The sequence below is a fragment of the Rattus norvegicus genome, chromosome 17 (genome assembly GCF_021556685.1).
Source record: "Rattus norvegicus strain SHRSP/BbbUtx chromosome 17, alternate assembly SHRSP_T2T, whole genome shotgun sequence".
NCBI classification, from domain to species: Eukaryota; Metazoa; Chordata; class Mammalia; order Rodentia; family Muridae; genus Rattus; species Rattus norvegicus.
The window spans coordinates 74,764,520-74,780,000 of record NC_141550.1 but is presented as its reverse complement, the minus strand read 5'-3'; the positions used below and the strand labels follow the sequence as shown (position 1 = coordinate 74,780,000).

The 15,481-nt window shown below is 44.3% G+C and overlaps 1 protein-coding gene across 6 annotated transcripts in view; it reads left to right on the top strand.

Moving 5' to 3' along the window:
• Positions 1-15,481, top strand: part of Sfmbt2 (Scm-like with four mbt domains 2) — a 191,790-nt gene that overhangs the window by 156,897 nt on the left and 19,412 nt on the right. For 4 of the 6 annotated variants that reach the window (XM_087590777.1, XM_087590779.1, XM_087590778.1 and 1 more), the window contains exons 14-16: positions 2,230-2,272; positions 4,028-4,098; positions 6,566-6,705. In XM_087590777.1, the coding sequence (XP_087446903.1) occupies positions 2,230-2,272; positions 4,028-4,098; positions 6,566-6,705 (254 nt within the window). 6 annotated transcript variants of the gene reach the window in all.

Sequence of the window (15,481 nt, the reverse complement as noted above, 5' to 3'; positions counted from 1 at the left end):
GGGTGAAGCACTTCCCTGCAAGCACGAAGACCTGAGTTGGGATGCAGGATTGTAATCCCAGCGTGATGTTAACGGCAGTGAAGAAGAGACCCTATCTCAAATGAGACAGGAATAAGGACTGACATTTGACATGGCCCTCTGACTTCCACATGTGTGCCAGGTCACACACATGTCCCCCAAACACACACACACACACGCACGCACACACACACACACACACACACCATACACACCATACACACATACACACACTATATATACATTCATACACACATATGCACACATATATGCACACATACAATTCCTACACACACATACATACACTTACATACCCTATACATACACCCTACCTACCTACATACATACACAAATATACACATACACACCCTATACACACCATACACACACATATATACACATATATACATAACACACACAAACCCTACACACATATACATACACACACCCTATACATAACCTATACATACCATACACACATACACAAAAACCCTAAACACATACACACACATACCATACATATACACATTCATATACATAAAACCTACACACATATACATACACACACCCTACATATGTACATACATTCACATACACACAAACCCTAGACACATAATATGTACATTCACACATATACCCTACACATATACATACATACACACATACAAACCCTACACACATACATACATACACACACCCTACATATATACCTACATACACACACACACACACACACACACACACACACACACACACACACCCTAGTGCTTTCCATAGAGAGGTTTTGGGCCAGCCTTACTTCCTCCAAGCACCCTGTGAGTGACCCTGTCTGCAGCTCCTCTGTTAGTATTTATTTCTAATAAATGTTTATCACTTTGATAAAAAGACAGACCACAGTGTTGTCTGTTATCAATCTTGACTCAGATAACTCTCTTATCTTCTAACATCAGCATTTTTTTCCCCCAAGACAGTGTGCTACATAGCTTTGACTGTTCTGGATCTCACTATGTAGACCAGACTAGGCTCAAGCTCACAGAGTTTGGATCTCTGCCTACGTATGGCTCCCTAGTGCTGGAGTTAAGGCACACACCACAGTTCCCAGCTTAGCCCTTATGTATGCTGAAGAAATTTCTGCGACTTTTAGCATTTGGTGGGATAACAGTTCAGGATTAACCTCTCCTCTACAGAATGGTGTGTGCTCAAGAAACGAACGCAAGAATTGGGACTGGGGAGATGCTCAGTGATTACAAATGTATACTTCTCTTGCAGACAACCTGATTGGTACCCAGGACTCACATCATGCAGCTCAAAACCACCTGGACCTCCAGTTCCTAGGGATCTGACACCCTTGGCTGGACTCACATATGCACACCCACACTTAGACACACTTGCCTAATTAAAAATAGAATAAGTCTTTAAAGATATAACAGAGAGGGTTCTCCCCCCCCCATCATTATTCGCTGGTTTTATTTGAACATTTGAGCAGATACACTGCTAGCTGTTTGTACCCTTTCATTGAGGCTGACTTGGGGGCGTATTATCTTAGCAGTATTTTTTGCCTCATTAGAATTTCTGTCGAGTTTCCAACAATGTATCTTGATGCGTGTTTATGTGCAGTGTAACGTGTTCTCTTGATCTTCCTTACTAAGGAAGGAAGGACCTTGTGACAAGGTCAGATGTACTTAAGTTTTGTTCACATTTGATAAAACCATATATCTGATTTATACTCAGAGATGCTATGTAAATTTGTCATTTGATTTCAACAGCTCTTTAGTTTTGAGAGTGGACACAAGGACTCAATAAGAGAAAATAATCATTAAGACTTTGCCATAAAAACTGTCTTCATTATTTAGTGGCTTAAGAGATGTACAAAAGCGATCCCTGTCCTATTCAGAAATAATGAAGGGCCGTGGAAGCAGCTCTGTTGAGAGGGTGTGGACCTACATAGCTGCTTATCCCACTTAAAGCCCGGGCGTAGACCCAGAACTCCTTATGCCGGGCTCAGTGTCGCACCCATGCAATCCCAGCATTTTGAAGGTAGATCCTGGAGGATCAGACACACAAGGCTGCCTTCAGCTACGCATCCAGTTCCAGGCTGCGTGAGACATTACCTCTAAATAAATCAAGCAAGTTATACTTTTACACTGAGCCATTAAAAAAGGATTAAATTCAGTAACAGTGTCCTATTCTTTCTCTCTTCCCGTTTTCCAGCAAAAAGCAAGAAAAAACCGATCACTGTACCTCCGGAAAAACCGTATGTATTTTCCCCACTTCCTTTTCTTCTCGCAAAGTGCATGGTTAGCTATAAAAGGCCTGAGTGTTTTTCTTGGGGCATTAGCTAGCGAGAGTCTTACCAGTGACGGGACAGCTGTTCCTCCTTCCGAAGTTATTACATGCAGAATCCAGAGCCCACTGTCAAAGCTTCCTACAGCCCCCGTGGTTATTCTCATTTTTAATTTCACACTGATGGACATGACTGCCTCTGGTGCTGATTCTCGGTGGCCCCATATGACAAGCATAGCTTACAGATGGGTGATCTGTTGTGCTGACCCTGAATGTCTGGAGGCAAAAAAAAAAAAAAAAAAAAAAAGACTTCAGTGTCACCCCTGGTCCTCAGACACCCGTCGGGCTGAACTTGAGAAGTTGCTTTTGTTTGTTTGTTTGTTTTGTTTTTTAAAAGAACAATAACTATTGAGGTTTTTTTTTTAAATCAAATTTGGTTTCATGTGTTTCAAAAATGGTTTTTCCATCATGGATGTGGATATAGGTTACAGTTTGGGGTGTGTGTGGAGGTTTGAGGGTGAAGTGTTGTACATGCGGACGGGGTGTGTTTGAAAAGTTGAAACTTCTGGTGGGCCTTTTGAGCATTGTAAAATATTTAAAATGCATCCAAATGTTCCTTCCATCTGAAGTGATTGTGTTTCCTTAAGGAAACAAAAACATATGGTAATAAAGTTAACCGAAAACAGTACCTTTTGCATGTATTCAGGCTTAAATTTAAACAGAAGACGTGAAACAAGTGCTTGCGTTGATCACTGAGTGGGCATAATGACTCGGGGTGTCTTGTAGGCAGTCATCACTGAATGCCTGGGGCAGGCTGGTACTGTGGCTCCCGTTAATCTGTGTAACGTGCTGTAGATAGGTCAGTGGTAAGCTCTTGCTAATGAGTCCTCACTTGCAGTTCATGGGTTAATGATTTTCACACCACAAACAGATCATTGGGCCCCACACTCACGATTTCTGATTTGGGATTTCTGGGGTTTAATCTGAGAATCTGTGTTTCTGCATATTTCACCAGATGCCAGTTCTGTGCTCAGGGAACCAGTCTAACATCCTCTGCTGGAGAGGATGCGCCCTCCTCCATCTTTAGATATCTGTTGATGGATTATTTAACATTTAGGTCAATTTTCAAAAATTAAAGTTGCTATGCAACTACCCCAGGTGTACCCCTCTGAGCCCCCAGATTTCCTTTATTCTCCTTACACTACACTTAAAAAAAATTACATTTATCTATGAACTTTTTACCTGAACTCTGAAAGAACGAACCAGAATTAAAGTTTTAACAGTCACCAGGTTATAGTTCTTTTTCTTGAGTCTCCTTTTGAGTATATCCATCCCCCACAAACACAGATTAAAGATGTCCAAAGTCACCTGAAGGTTGTTTTAATTAGACAATCACAGTGGAGACGTCTGACATTAATTATATATCAGTTGTGTCTAGAATGTAATTGAAGACATTATTCCAAGTTCAGAGGAAACTCACTGGTCAGGCGTGGCCACTCAGAGGCATGTGTGCCTAGGGTTTTTAGGGTCATCGGATGGATTTGAACACCAAGTTCTCAGAATGACCTCCTTATTTAGTTGACTGGGGCTATTTTGGTACACATGGCCTACCTCGTAATGGCTTGGTCTTGAGTTCCTGGCGTCCCGATTCTAACTATGAGGAGTTTGCAGGGCACCACTTCTTCTTAAGCCTGTGCCCTTAATAGTTGATGTTCTTTATCCACAGATCGTTACCCCCAGTGCCTGTTGAGAATATACCTCAAGAGCTTTGCCTGCCCCCTCAGACGGACACCGCAGGTAAATACGCTTCACGAAGGACACCATTTCTTTCCGCTGTGCTTGTTGTTGTGGTCCCTGCTTCTCAACTTAGAACCCGTTTCCATTCCTTCCGTCTGTTGCTATACACTGACAGACAGACAGACAGATATTAAAAAGAAACTCTTTTGAAGCTAAAGCTGTACTTCATCTTTACTACTGTTTGGTCAGGACCTGTAGACAGGTCTTGGAATCTTCGGGACAAGAATGTGTTTGACATTTGGCCATTGTAAATCAGATTAGCATCCTGTGTCCCTGACCAGGGTGAAGACAAAGAAAACACTCCTTTCTGGTCATTTCACCACAGTTCGACTTGACTTTTTGAGACACGGTCTTGCTACTTAGCCCAGGCTAGCCTTGGCCTCTCAATCCTCCTGCCTCAGCCTACCTAGTACTATGATTCCAAGTGTGTACCACTTCTCTGGGTTATCTGTATGCACCATTGCCCCAGTGACTTACATATATCCACACGGTTTAATTCATTCATGAAATCTTGAGTCTGGTTGTGGACAATCTATTTGTCAACACATTAAGTCTTGCATCTTTGTGAGACAGAGTTGTGGGCTGCCACTGGACCATCAAATGTGACTATAGCTATGTCTACATAAACTGGTATAGCCGAGAGTCTCTATTTTATAAATAGACTAGATGAACATTTAACTGAAGGTCTGGGTAATACTAGCAAAAAATTTAAGTAAATTCAGTTTGTGAAGTTAATTATCTTCCTTCTTGTATAGAACTTCAAAATGGTATTTTTTTTTTTGGAAACCACACCAGTTTATAGTCTACTGCAGTAATATTACTCTTCTTTATACATTCAATATAAAATTCTTTCCTCCCTCAAGTTTAAGAAGCAGGCCTTTCTGAACTGTTAAATTGCCTTCAAACAAGTAGTAATATTTCTGAACAAATCTCACTGCTTCTCTGGCAAATCTTGGCTGAGAGAGCACATCAGACAGTAGGGCTCTTAACCCAAAGAGAGACATTACTCTGTAATCACAAACACCAAGAACTTTTACTCAAACCAAATGTGGTTGTGCACACGTGCTAGTCCAGCACCTGCGGTCTCATAGCAGAAGTGCCGTGAGTTCCACACCAGTCTGGGCTGTAGCGCTAGAGACTCAGCATGCCCTGCTGAATGAACGTATTCCAAGGATGAGAGCTCAAGCCACGCAATGGTAATTTTCTCTCCATCGCACTGACAGTGTGGAAAGATCTAGCAATGCTTAGTTGGCCTGGATGTAGAACAACAGCAATTCTACCACGATGCTGTTGGGAATGTCAGTGGGGTCATCACTGTGGGGACAGTATGGTCAACTCTACATCTGTAGGTATGTGGGTGGATGGAGAAGCCAATTCTACTTCCGCTGTGCCCTCACAGAGATCTCTTGCCCGTTTGCTGAAGTCAACTTTTGAAGGTGCATTCCTTAAATCATGCCTGGAAACTCTTAAGAAAGCAGCAACAGCTAAGAGTTTTAAAGAGAAATGAAAAATAAATTGTGGTGTGTCCAAAAAAAGGGCAGAATCACGTATACACACGAAAACAGAGTGTTTTCAATTTGTTGGCAAAAATTTACTATCCGTTTATTGACTTGGGACTCTATAAAACAGAGCTAGTAGTGCGAAAGAAAATCATCCATGAAGTGTTTTTGTGAAGAGCCCATATATCGATCACTCGCTGCACACGTTCACGTGCTGAGCGCTGAAGTTGTTTAACTTTAATGGTAAATATCATATTCAGTATGATGGATATCAGTGCTAAAGGCACCGAATGCTCAACAGGGGACCACAACTCCTCTGGGAGTCGTCGACCCTTTCACAGGAGTTACCTAAGACCATTGGAACGCATAGACATTTACATTAAGATTCATAACAATAGCAAAATCACACGTATGAAGTAGCAATGAAAACAACATGAGGAACTGTACTTAAGGGTAGAGGCATTCGGAAGCTTGAGAATCACTCTTCTAAGGGCAATGAGGGGCATTACTGGAGTAGGACATAGGGGATCTTCTCTGTAGGATAGTGGTTGTCCCTGAACTCGGTCATGATACCTGGTTTGTCATTGCTGTAGTCTGTTTCTTTCTGTGTCTTAGATACTGTATAATCCACAGAAAAGTCTATGTTTACATAGTGGGGAAAATAACCAGTGTCTTAGGATACTGTAACGGATCTGAAAATGTGTTGACATTAGGACCCAGGACACCTTTTCTCTAGAGAAGAAAACCATGTTTCTCTCTGGCGTACTTTGAAACGGAAGTTAGGATGTTTGACTAGAGTCACAATGGCACCAGCTCTAGGGGGGTGGCAGTGACCATTCAGAGTCCATTTCTTCTCCAGATCCTCCATCAGTCAAAATGAGATCTTTGGATTCAGCACAGGTCTTGTCATCCCCATGTCGTGACCCAGCAAGCCCCCAGCATCCCACTATGTCATTCTATGCCAGCAGGAGCCGCCAATGAGAAGTACTACTGCCCACAGCTGTTCGTCAACCACCGGTGTTTCTCAGGCCCGTTCCTGAACAAAGGAAGGATTTCAGAACTACCTCAGTCCGTGGGACCTGGCAAGTGCGTGCTGGTGCTTAAAGAGGTAAGGCGTCCGGACTGTTCTTCTAATGGGAGCTCTACGTTGTGTTCAGTTTCCAAAGCAGCTCCTGAACTCGAATCAGCTCACCTTTGACAGAGCACACCTCATCCCTGGGGATGGAACACTAGAGATTTCAAGGTGTCAAGTGACATCCCTACCCATGTAAGACTCACGGTCTAATCAGTATGCTTTCCCCGACACGAGTCAGGGAGACAAGCTGTGATAGGCTTACACCAAGTGCTCTAGGAAGTCAGGAGAATGCCTTTATGGGTTGAGCGCTCACCAGATTGTTTAAGCTTTTCAAGGAAGAAGCCACCTCGGGGAAGTAAGAGGGACCTCAGGAGGCAGGGTAAAGTGACTGGCATCTCCCCTTTTGCCTTTTAATATATAGCAGGCTGCCTTCGAGCTCACTGTCTATCCAGTGATGACCTAGAATTCTTCCGCCCCTCCCTCCACCAAGCAGATGTGGGAGTTACATTGTGCGCCAACACTCAGGTTTTTAATGTACTGATGGCATCTCACCCAGGGCCTCCTGGATGCTTGGCATGCATTCTATCCACCGAGATACACCTCCAACCCAACTGGCATCTTTTTTGTCCACCCCCTCCACAATGCCTGTCTGGTACCTGCACTTAGACAGTAATCGTACTCGGCATGGTCTCTCTATGTTCATGAGGCTTGTGTTGTGGCTTGGTCCAGGCACATCTAGGCCACTCATCACCTGGGAGGGACTTCCCATTTCCTTCCTGTCTGGGGTGGGAGTGACCTGGCCTCGAGGCTACTCTGAAGGATGTAAATGGACATTGGAGGCTCTTCAACTGCATTTGACTGGGCCAGCTGCAGTGGGTATCTGGTGACCCCCACAGGAATAAATGAATCATTTCTAGACTCCAGGGCACACCGTATGACTTTTCCATTGCTGCTATGCCACAATGAATGGTTTTTAAGATAAAATTCTGTGGCCACACAGTCCATCCACCCAATGAACAATTGTTTATGTGGCAGCTTCTGAGAGCCAAGTACTATCTGAAATCCTGGATCAACCGCCAGCCCTGTTGGGCACTTGTCTGTCTGTTTCCCATTCAGTTGTGAGGAAACCATGTGATCCAAAGCTTGATAAACACTCAGGTGGGCTAAAGAGAGATGGGAGCACAGTATACTCTGAGAGCAGAGGAAAAGGGGACAAAGATACAGCAGGTGACATCTGACTTGGCAGGGATTAGTAAGTACAATCTCAGTTGCCCAGCATGGGTGGGCATTCAGGGGAGATTCTGGCAAACGGTCAGGCTGTAACAGAGGAAGCTAGACTGTTCCTAGCTGTAAAATGTATAAAAGGGTGTGTTGTATTTTAAGAGTAAAACCCAAGGGGTTCCAGAGTTGTCCATTGTCAAGTGGAACCCAGGAGCTCAGGGGAAGCTGTGTGCGGGTGGCTTTCTTTGCTATTCTGAGCAGTTTGGACTTCTGAGGATCTCTCAGAGTAACAGGCTGGCATGATTCTATCAACAGAGAGCATTTTGTAGGTGTAGGTGTGTGTGTGTGTGTGTGTGTGTGTGTGTGTGTGTGTGTGTGTGTGTTATATGTGCTTTTCCACTCTAGAAGGGATGCATGTGTGTGCATGTGTAGTGTGCCCCTGTGTATTGAGACCATAGGTCATTTTTTTTCTTTTTAAAGATTTACTTATTTTAATGTATGTCAGTACACTGTTGCTGTCTTCAGATACACCAGAAGAGGGCATCAGATCCCAGTACAGATGGTTGTGAGCCACCATGTGGTTGTTGGGAATTGAACTCAGGACCTCTGGAAGAGCAGTCAGTGCTCTTAACCGCTGAGCCATCTCTCCAGCCCCCAGAGGTCAAATTTGTGTGTCTCCCTCAGTCATTCTCCACTTTACTTTTTGAGACTACATCTCTCACACTGGTCAGAATCACACTGATTCACATCACCCAGCTGGCCAGAATCAGGAGTCTGTTTATCCTTCTGTCTCCACCTTCTCAGCTCTTAGATTATAAATGTGTCACCATGCCTAGTCCCCTTCCCCAACCGCCCTCCCCCATCCCTGTCTGTCTGTTTTATTTTAATGGGTGCTTTGGGTTTCGAACATGCATCAATCCTTGCGTAGCAAGCAATTTACTGGGCAAGCCACCCGCCTACCTTTTTTGTTTTAATAACGTTCTTCCTAAAGCAGTTGGAGAATGTTTGATTTTCCAGGCCATGGACTGTCAAAAACTTCTGTGTCTTTAGAAATGAATCTGTGGGGCTGGGGATTTAGCTCAGTGGTAGAGCACTTACCTAGGAAGCACAAGGCCCTGGGTTCGGTCCCCAGCTCCGAAAAAAAGAACCAAAAAAAAAAAAAAAAAAAAGAAATGAATCTGTATTGAGGGGATGTAAAGCACTTAGGAGAACCCTGTGAGACATGGACAGATCTCCACTGGTTGTTTATTTAGCAGCGTTTGAGGTTGACTATTTCCAAGTCAGATAGGCTGCTCCAAGTCACAACCTTGAGTGAGCTTCTTGTAAAAGGGGAAAGATGGGCAGGCGGAGGGAGTGTGAGCAAGCGAATCCCCGGTGCCATGACACGGCACGCACATGCTTCTGAGAGGGAAAACCTATAGGGGGCCTAGAGCCTTGGCAAGCTGGGCAGGGAGGGCAGAAGGAACAGGAATGATGTTTATAAGTGTTGAGGTCGCAGGACCTCCAAGGACAGACACAGTTAAGTGCAGGCCTAAGCGTCAGACCTGGTCATCCACCAGCAGCACATCAAAGGTCATGCGTCTGTTTGTTTGCATGTTAGTTTTTAAGATGGCGCCTTATACATCTCTGGGCTTCAAGCTCCCTATGTAGCTGAGAATGCCTTGGAATTTTCTCTCTTCCCGCCTCTGTCTCTCCAGTGCTAGGATTATAGCCTACACCACCGTGCCTAGTTTGTATGATGCTGAGAATTAGACCCACAACTTTGTCCATGCTAGGCAGGCAGTCTGACCAGGCCAGCTTTGTCCCGTCTCCGAAGCTACATTTTGTAAACAGCTTCTCTGAACCCAGCTTAGCCTTAGGCCCGGCCACCAAAGAGTATGCATCCTGGCCAGACCAAGTAGCAAATGGATTCTAAAGACGACGAACTTGTAGCTGAAGAGAGATGGTGGTTGCTAGTCCGGGCAGGCAGCTAATTTGGTAATGCTTCAGTATTGTTAAGGTTAGTCAGTAGGGTCACTGGTTAAATCCGACCAGATAAATCGGCACAGAAGATAGATCCTCACATACAGGCTGTGTGGTTAAAAAATGATAAATCGAGAAAAGAACAGTCAAGAAGTTCCATTTCCATATAAGGTAAGAATTACCATCCCTTGGCTGTGGCTGACTAAGGTGGCCTAGGTCGTTTGCCTGCATTAGTGCCCGGTATTGATTGACAAGACACAGTGAGTGATCCTGTTCCCCTGCCAGTGCCTGCAAGCCTGATTTGAATGACAAGTTCTGGTTGCTAACACTCCAACATCTACTAAGCTACCTTAACCAACAACATGACCTTGGCTTCCCTCTCTCTTTTGCGGCAGGCCGTTTTCCTCGACTAAATGATTTTATTTAAGTCAAAGGTTGTTATCCTCAATCATTTTCTGATAGATTGCCAGCCACCAAGTTTAAAAAGCCTAGCCAGAAGCAGTTTTCTGATGACAAAAGTTGGGTTTTGCTGATGGTTAGAAATGCACATAGTAGCAAGATGGAGGGAAAAAAAATAAATAAATAAAAAGCAAGCGCTTCAGTTCCGTGAGCGCAAGAAAAATGTGAGCTCCACCAAACCAATATTTATGCTAATGCTCTTCCTTTGGTGCCAGAGCCTCTGCCTGGCTTCAAATTTCATTTTGCGTAAAGAGAACGAGGTAATTGAAGCAGAGACAGAGTGGGCTGCTTTTCCGAGCCATCGGCAGAATTGGAAAATTAAACACTTTTGTATCTTCAGAAAATGTGAAATGGGGGTTGTTTTCTCTCTGTCTTGTCTGCTCTAAGTAGATAGCGTCTGTAGGTGGACGGAGAGCTGGTGTTTGGAAAGGCTAGCTGCAGGCTGAGGAGAGAGAGGGGTCTTAAGCCATGTGTGAGAGAGCCTGACACATACAGAGGCGGATGCTCACACAGCCAACCACTGAGGACAGGGTCCCCAATGGAGGAGTTAGAGAAAGGACTGAAGGAGCTAAAGGGGTTTGCAATCCATAGGAAGAACAACAATATCAACCAACCAGACACCCCAGGGACTAAACCACCAACCAAGGAGTACACGGAGACACTCATGGCTCCAGCCACATATGTAGCAAAGGATGGCCTTGTTGGGCATCAATGGGAGGAGATGCCCTTGGTCCTGTGAAGACTTGATGCCCTAGTGTAGGGGAATGCCAGGGCAGGAAGGCAGGAGGGAGTGGGTAGATGGGTGGGAGACACCCTCATAGAAGCAGGGGGAGAGGGCATGGGATAAAGGGTTTCTGGAGGGGAACCAGGAAAGGGGATAACATTTGAAATGCATATAAAGAAAATAACCAATAAGGAAAAAGAAAGAAGAATCTAGAAAATGGTAGCTAATGCAGGCATCAGCTTGTTTTCTGGATATTAAACTTGAGCAGGCTTTGTAGAGATTCAGAGAGCCACTCCTGACGGAGTGTGACTTCGGAGATGGTGTTGAGAGAAGACAGTTTTAAATAAGTCCATTCAACTCTGCACATCCTCCAACTAAACTCAAGATGGCGCACCACCTGGAAAAGGTCTTGACCTTCTGATGTTGGGGACCCCTTCTGGGGACCCCTTCAGGTCTGGGCCACTTTATGAGCACCATAGAATTATCACGGACAGATACTAGTTGATGGCATTTTGTCATAAATCAAATCTACATGGTCAGTCAAGTCAATGTCAGTTAAGAACACCCATTTCTAACTCAAATCATCATCCCACAGTCATGCCTCCCCCGGTGTGCTAAGGACAAATCTGAGCGATGGACAATTCCTGGACTTATGTAGGGTTATTCTAAGACTGCTGGTATCTTGGACCATCCTCTGAGTCTGGTTACCTGTTGCACGTGGCTTATATGCATGGTGATACTGGTGGTGTCTGCACATGCTCACATTAATGGAGAGGCAGCCATCTCTCTGGGACATGAATCCAGGAAAGCAGAATGTCTGCTGACATGGGTCAGTGTGTCATGGGATGGGTATCCCAATTTTTCATGAACTGGACCAGCCAGGAGCAGCTGGCAGAAATGACTCTGAAAACACTGCGGGGTGAATAATTGAACCTCTGTCTTTAAAGAGACTCCCAGGTTGTGAAGGTGGAATCTCAGGATGACTCCTGGAGGTTGGGGAACACCCGAGTTTCCCCTTAGAAGTCATTTGGCTCAGAATATCCACCAGGCTTAACAAGGGAAGGATGCTATTTCCAACAGGGAGGCCCCAAGGAGTCCCGTTCTGTGCCCTCCTCATCGGCTTGCATGTATTCAGCTGCCTGTCACCCTGTGGTCACATATGCTCTGCGGAGGTGTGACCTCTTCCTTGGCAGCCTGGACTCTAGAGATGAAAAAAAAATTAGATAGAGGGAAGCCCAACACATTGTAAATATTCTGTTAGGACTTAAAATATCACAATCTGCTCTCCCCTCTCTCCTCTGCTGCTACCTAATTCTTAGGAGAAAGGGCCTTGAATCCTGTACCTGTAGGAACCTTTAGGATATGATGAACCTCTGTATCACTGTACGAGCCTCTGTGGGTGTATCGCTTCCTTGCTGTGTGATTTTCTACACCAGTGAGTTCAGGTTGCCTGAAATGTGGTTAGTCTTGTAGGCATGACGGTGGTCGAGAGACTAAGTGTTGTAGCGCACATTGGATCCACCAAGATGGCCATCCCCTTTCTGATCTAAGAAGTAAAGATTTATTCCATACTCTCCTAGCTAACCTGTTCAGTTGTCTTACACACTCGTCTGGGTGTCCTGTTTCCTTATCTGCCACCGACCTATGTATCACCCTATCTATACATTTTTATAGTATCTAACTTCTATATCTTTTGATCCATCTGCCTATCTCCTCCCAAGTGTACCTGTTAGCTACATCTTTAATCTGTCTTTGTTGTCACCTGTCAACCTGTTCATCTACCCATTTATCCTGCCCTTGTCTAACTGCTTGATGCTTATGATGTCTGTCTTACTGTCTGTCTTCTTCCTCATTGTCTAGTCTCTAGATGCCTGTTAGTTACCTATCATCATCGTGTATCTATTATGCATTTATAGATACTTGGGCGTATCTATAAATCTATAAAAAAAAAAGGGCAGGTGCTATCTGCCCACCTATTTGTCATCTAGCATGGTGTTTGTCTCCCATCTCTTACTGTCATTACCATCTACCAAATACTTATGTCCCCAGTGTAGGAAGCCAAATAGCAGTCTATTTGTGGTGCTGATGCAGTGAGGAAGGCCGTTAAGTCATGTCCATCAGTGAAACAGAGAGAAATTACAATTAAAGGGACAGGGATGGCCTTATATTATTGAATTCTTTGTATCAGCACCTGTTAAAGAACAGTGGGCATTGTTGTGACCTCTTTATATGTATATTTAATGTATTTTGATGATACTTCAACTAGTCCATCTCCCTTTTTACTCATGCCTTCCTCTTTTCAACTACTCTCCTCTACTTTAAATTTTTTTTTAACCAATAAATAGGCTTACTTATAGTAATGCCGATGAGAGGTAGATTACAGGGTCATGGGAAACTTAGTGGCTGTACCACTAAGAAAATGGCTCTTCTCCCAGCAACCCTTAACCAACCCACGAATCCTCAGTGAGAACCTCTCATCTACCCCGACTCCATAATGGGACATTATGGTCATAATCTTATGCAGGTGTCACTTAGGTGATCATAGCTCCTAAGTGTTAACACATGCATTCCCCAAAGACAGAATTCCACAACACCACCCTTTTCTCCAGTTCTTAGATTCTTCCCATCCCCCTCGCACAGTATCACCAAGGCTTGTAGAGAATCCTAATAAATATCTCATGTGGGGCTAACTGCTCAACACTCGCTCACCCTCTGCACTTATCGTGAGTCTCTTTAGTAGTGACTTTTCTCAGTGGAACCGGACAGACCGGGAAAAGGCCTTGTTGGGCGGGACCCTACTTAGTCACCTGTTGGAATCCAAGGCAGAGGCACAGGTGACCTTGGGCTGTGCTCGCACTGCGTCTGCAGAAGTTAATGCTGAGCAACAATGCAGCAGGCTTGGGCGAGCTTTGCCAGGATGATGCACGTGCATAGCTTTTGTGGCTTTCTGTATTGCTCGCCCGTGTGGATGACATGGTACACTTACTGAACTTTCTAATTGTACCTTAGAGGAGGACTTTGCAGAGAAGAGATTCATGCTGTTTCTCATCTCTTGTGGAAAACATACTGAATTGTATTCTGATAGTTTGCAAGGCAAAGTCATTTTGGTTAACTCTGCCCAGTGATAACAGCTACCTACTTAGTTCTTACTTGTTCATTTGTGTGTTTATATGTATAGTACATATATGTATGTGCATGTTTGCGCATGTGCTGGCTTACATATGGAAGCCCGAGGTTAATATCAGGAATCTTCTATTGCCTCTTCTGCCTTACTCATGAAGATGGCACTTCTCAAACAGTTATCTTATGGCTAGTCTGGCCAACCAGGTTGATCTGGAATCTTCTTTTCTCTCTTATGAGGAAGGGATCATAGGTGGGCCGCCACACGGAGCTGACAAGTCTGGGGATCCAAACCCGGGTCTTTATAGCACCTGGCCAACACTTTAACCACGAAGCAATCACCCAGTCCCCATTTAGTTCTATTTATGGGGCACCCATATTTTCTTTGGCAATCTTGGACACAAGCATGCATACCAGTGCTCTTAACGTTTTAGAGTGACCTTGTTGAATTTGAAGACAAATGGGTTGGTAATGGGAAAAGCCACGAGAAAAAAAAATTCAATATCGGGCGCTTTTTCAAATTTAATTGCTGCTTGTTTCCAGTCTGAAATGAACTCTGGAAGGCATGTTCTGGTTCTATTCACAGTCACAAAATGCATTCTGATATGCAGCAAATGACACCGTAGCTCTGGGGTTTTCTCCACTAGTCGCAATGAAAAGAACCAACTGAAATGTTGCTGCTCTGTGATAAATACTTTATGTGTTACTGCAGCCAGCTCTAATTAGATTTATTTTTAAGCTCAGTTTCTTAACTTGTACTGATGGCAGATAGAAAAATCAGATGATTGTTTTAATGCAGAAAACAAAATGTTCCACAACTGTCTGCGTTGGCTTGTTCCGTTTAGTCCCTGGGTTCAAATGTGTCTCTTGTTGGGGTTAGTCAGGGCCTTTGGGAGAAGTAAGGTCTCACCGGAATAAAGGTGCCATAGTAACCATACAACAAAACTTGTCTCTCCTTTTTTTTGGGGGGGGGGTGTAAATTGTATGTTTGTATACATGTATGGTAGGTGTATGCACATGCACATGTGATTCACCTTTGTGCATCGTCCTCTGTCATTTTTTGAGACCAAGTCCCAAGACCTGGAACCTGGAACTCACTAGTTTAGCTAGTCTGGTTGGCAAGCAAGTTCCTGGGGGCTCTGCCTGCCTTCGCCTTTCTAGTGCTGGGCCTAGGGTGCCTGCCACCACAGCTGACTGTGCAGGCGCTGGGACTCAAGCCCTGTATTGTTGTGACAAACTTTCTCCAGTACAGCCACACCCCTCTCCATGCATAGTAGGAAGTGAAAGATCAATCCTTTTCGGTGATGTGAGAAAGCTTCATGA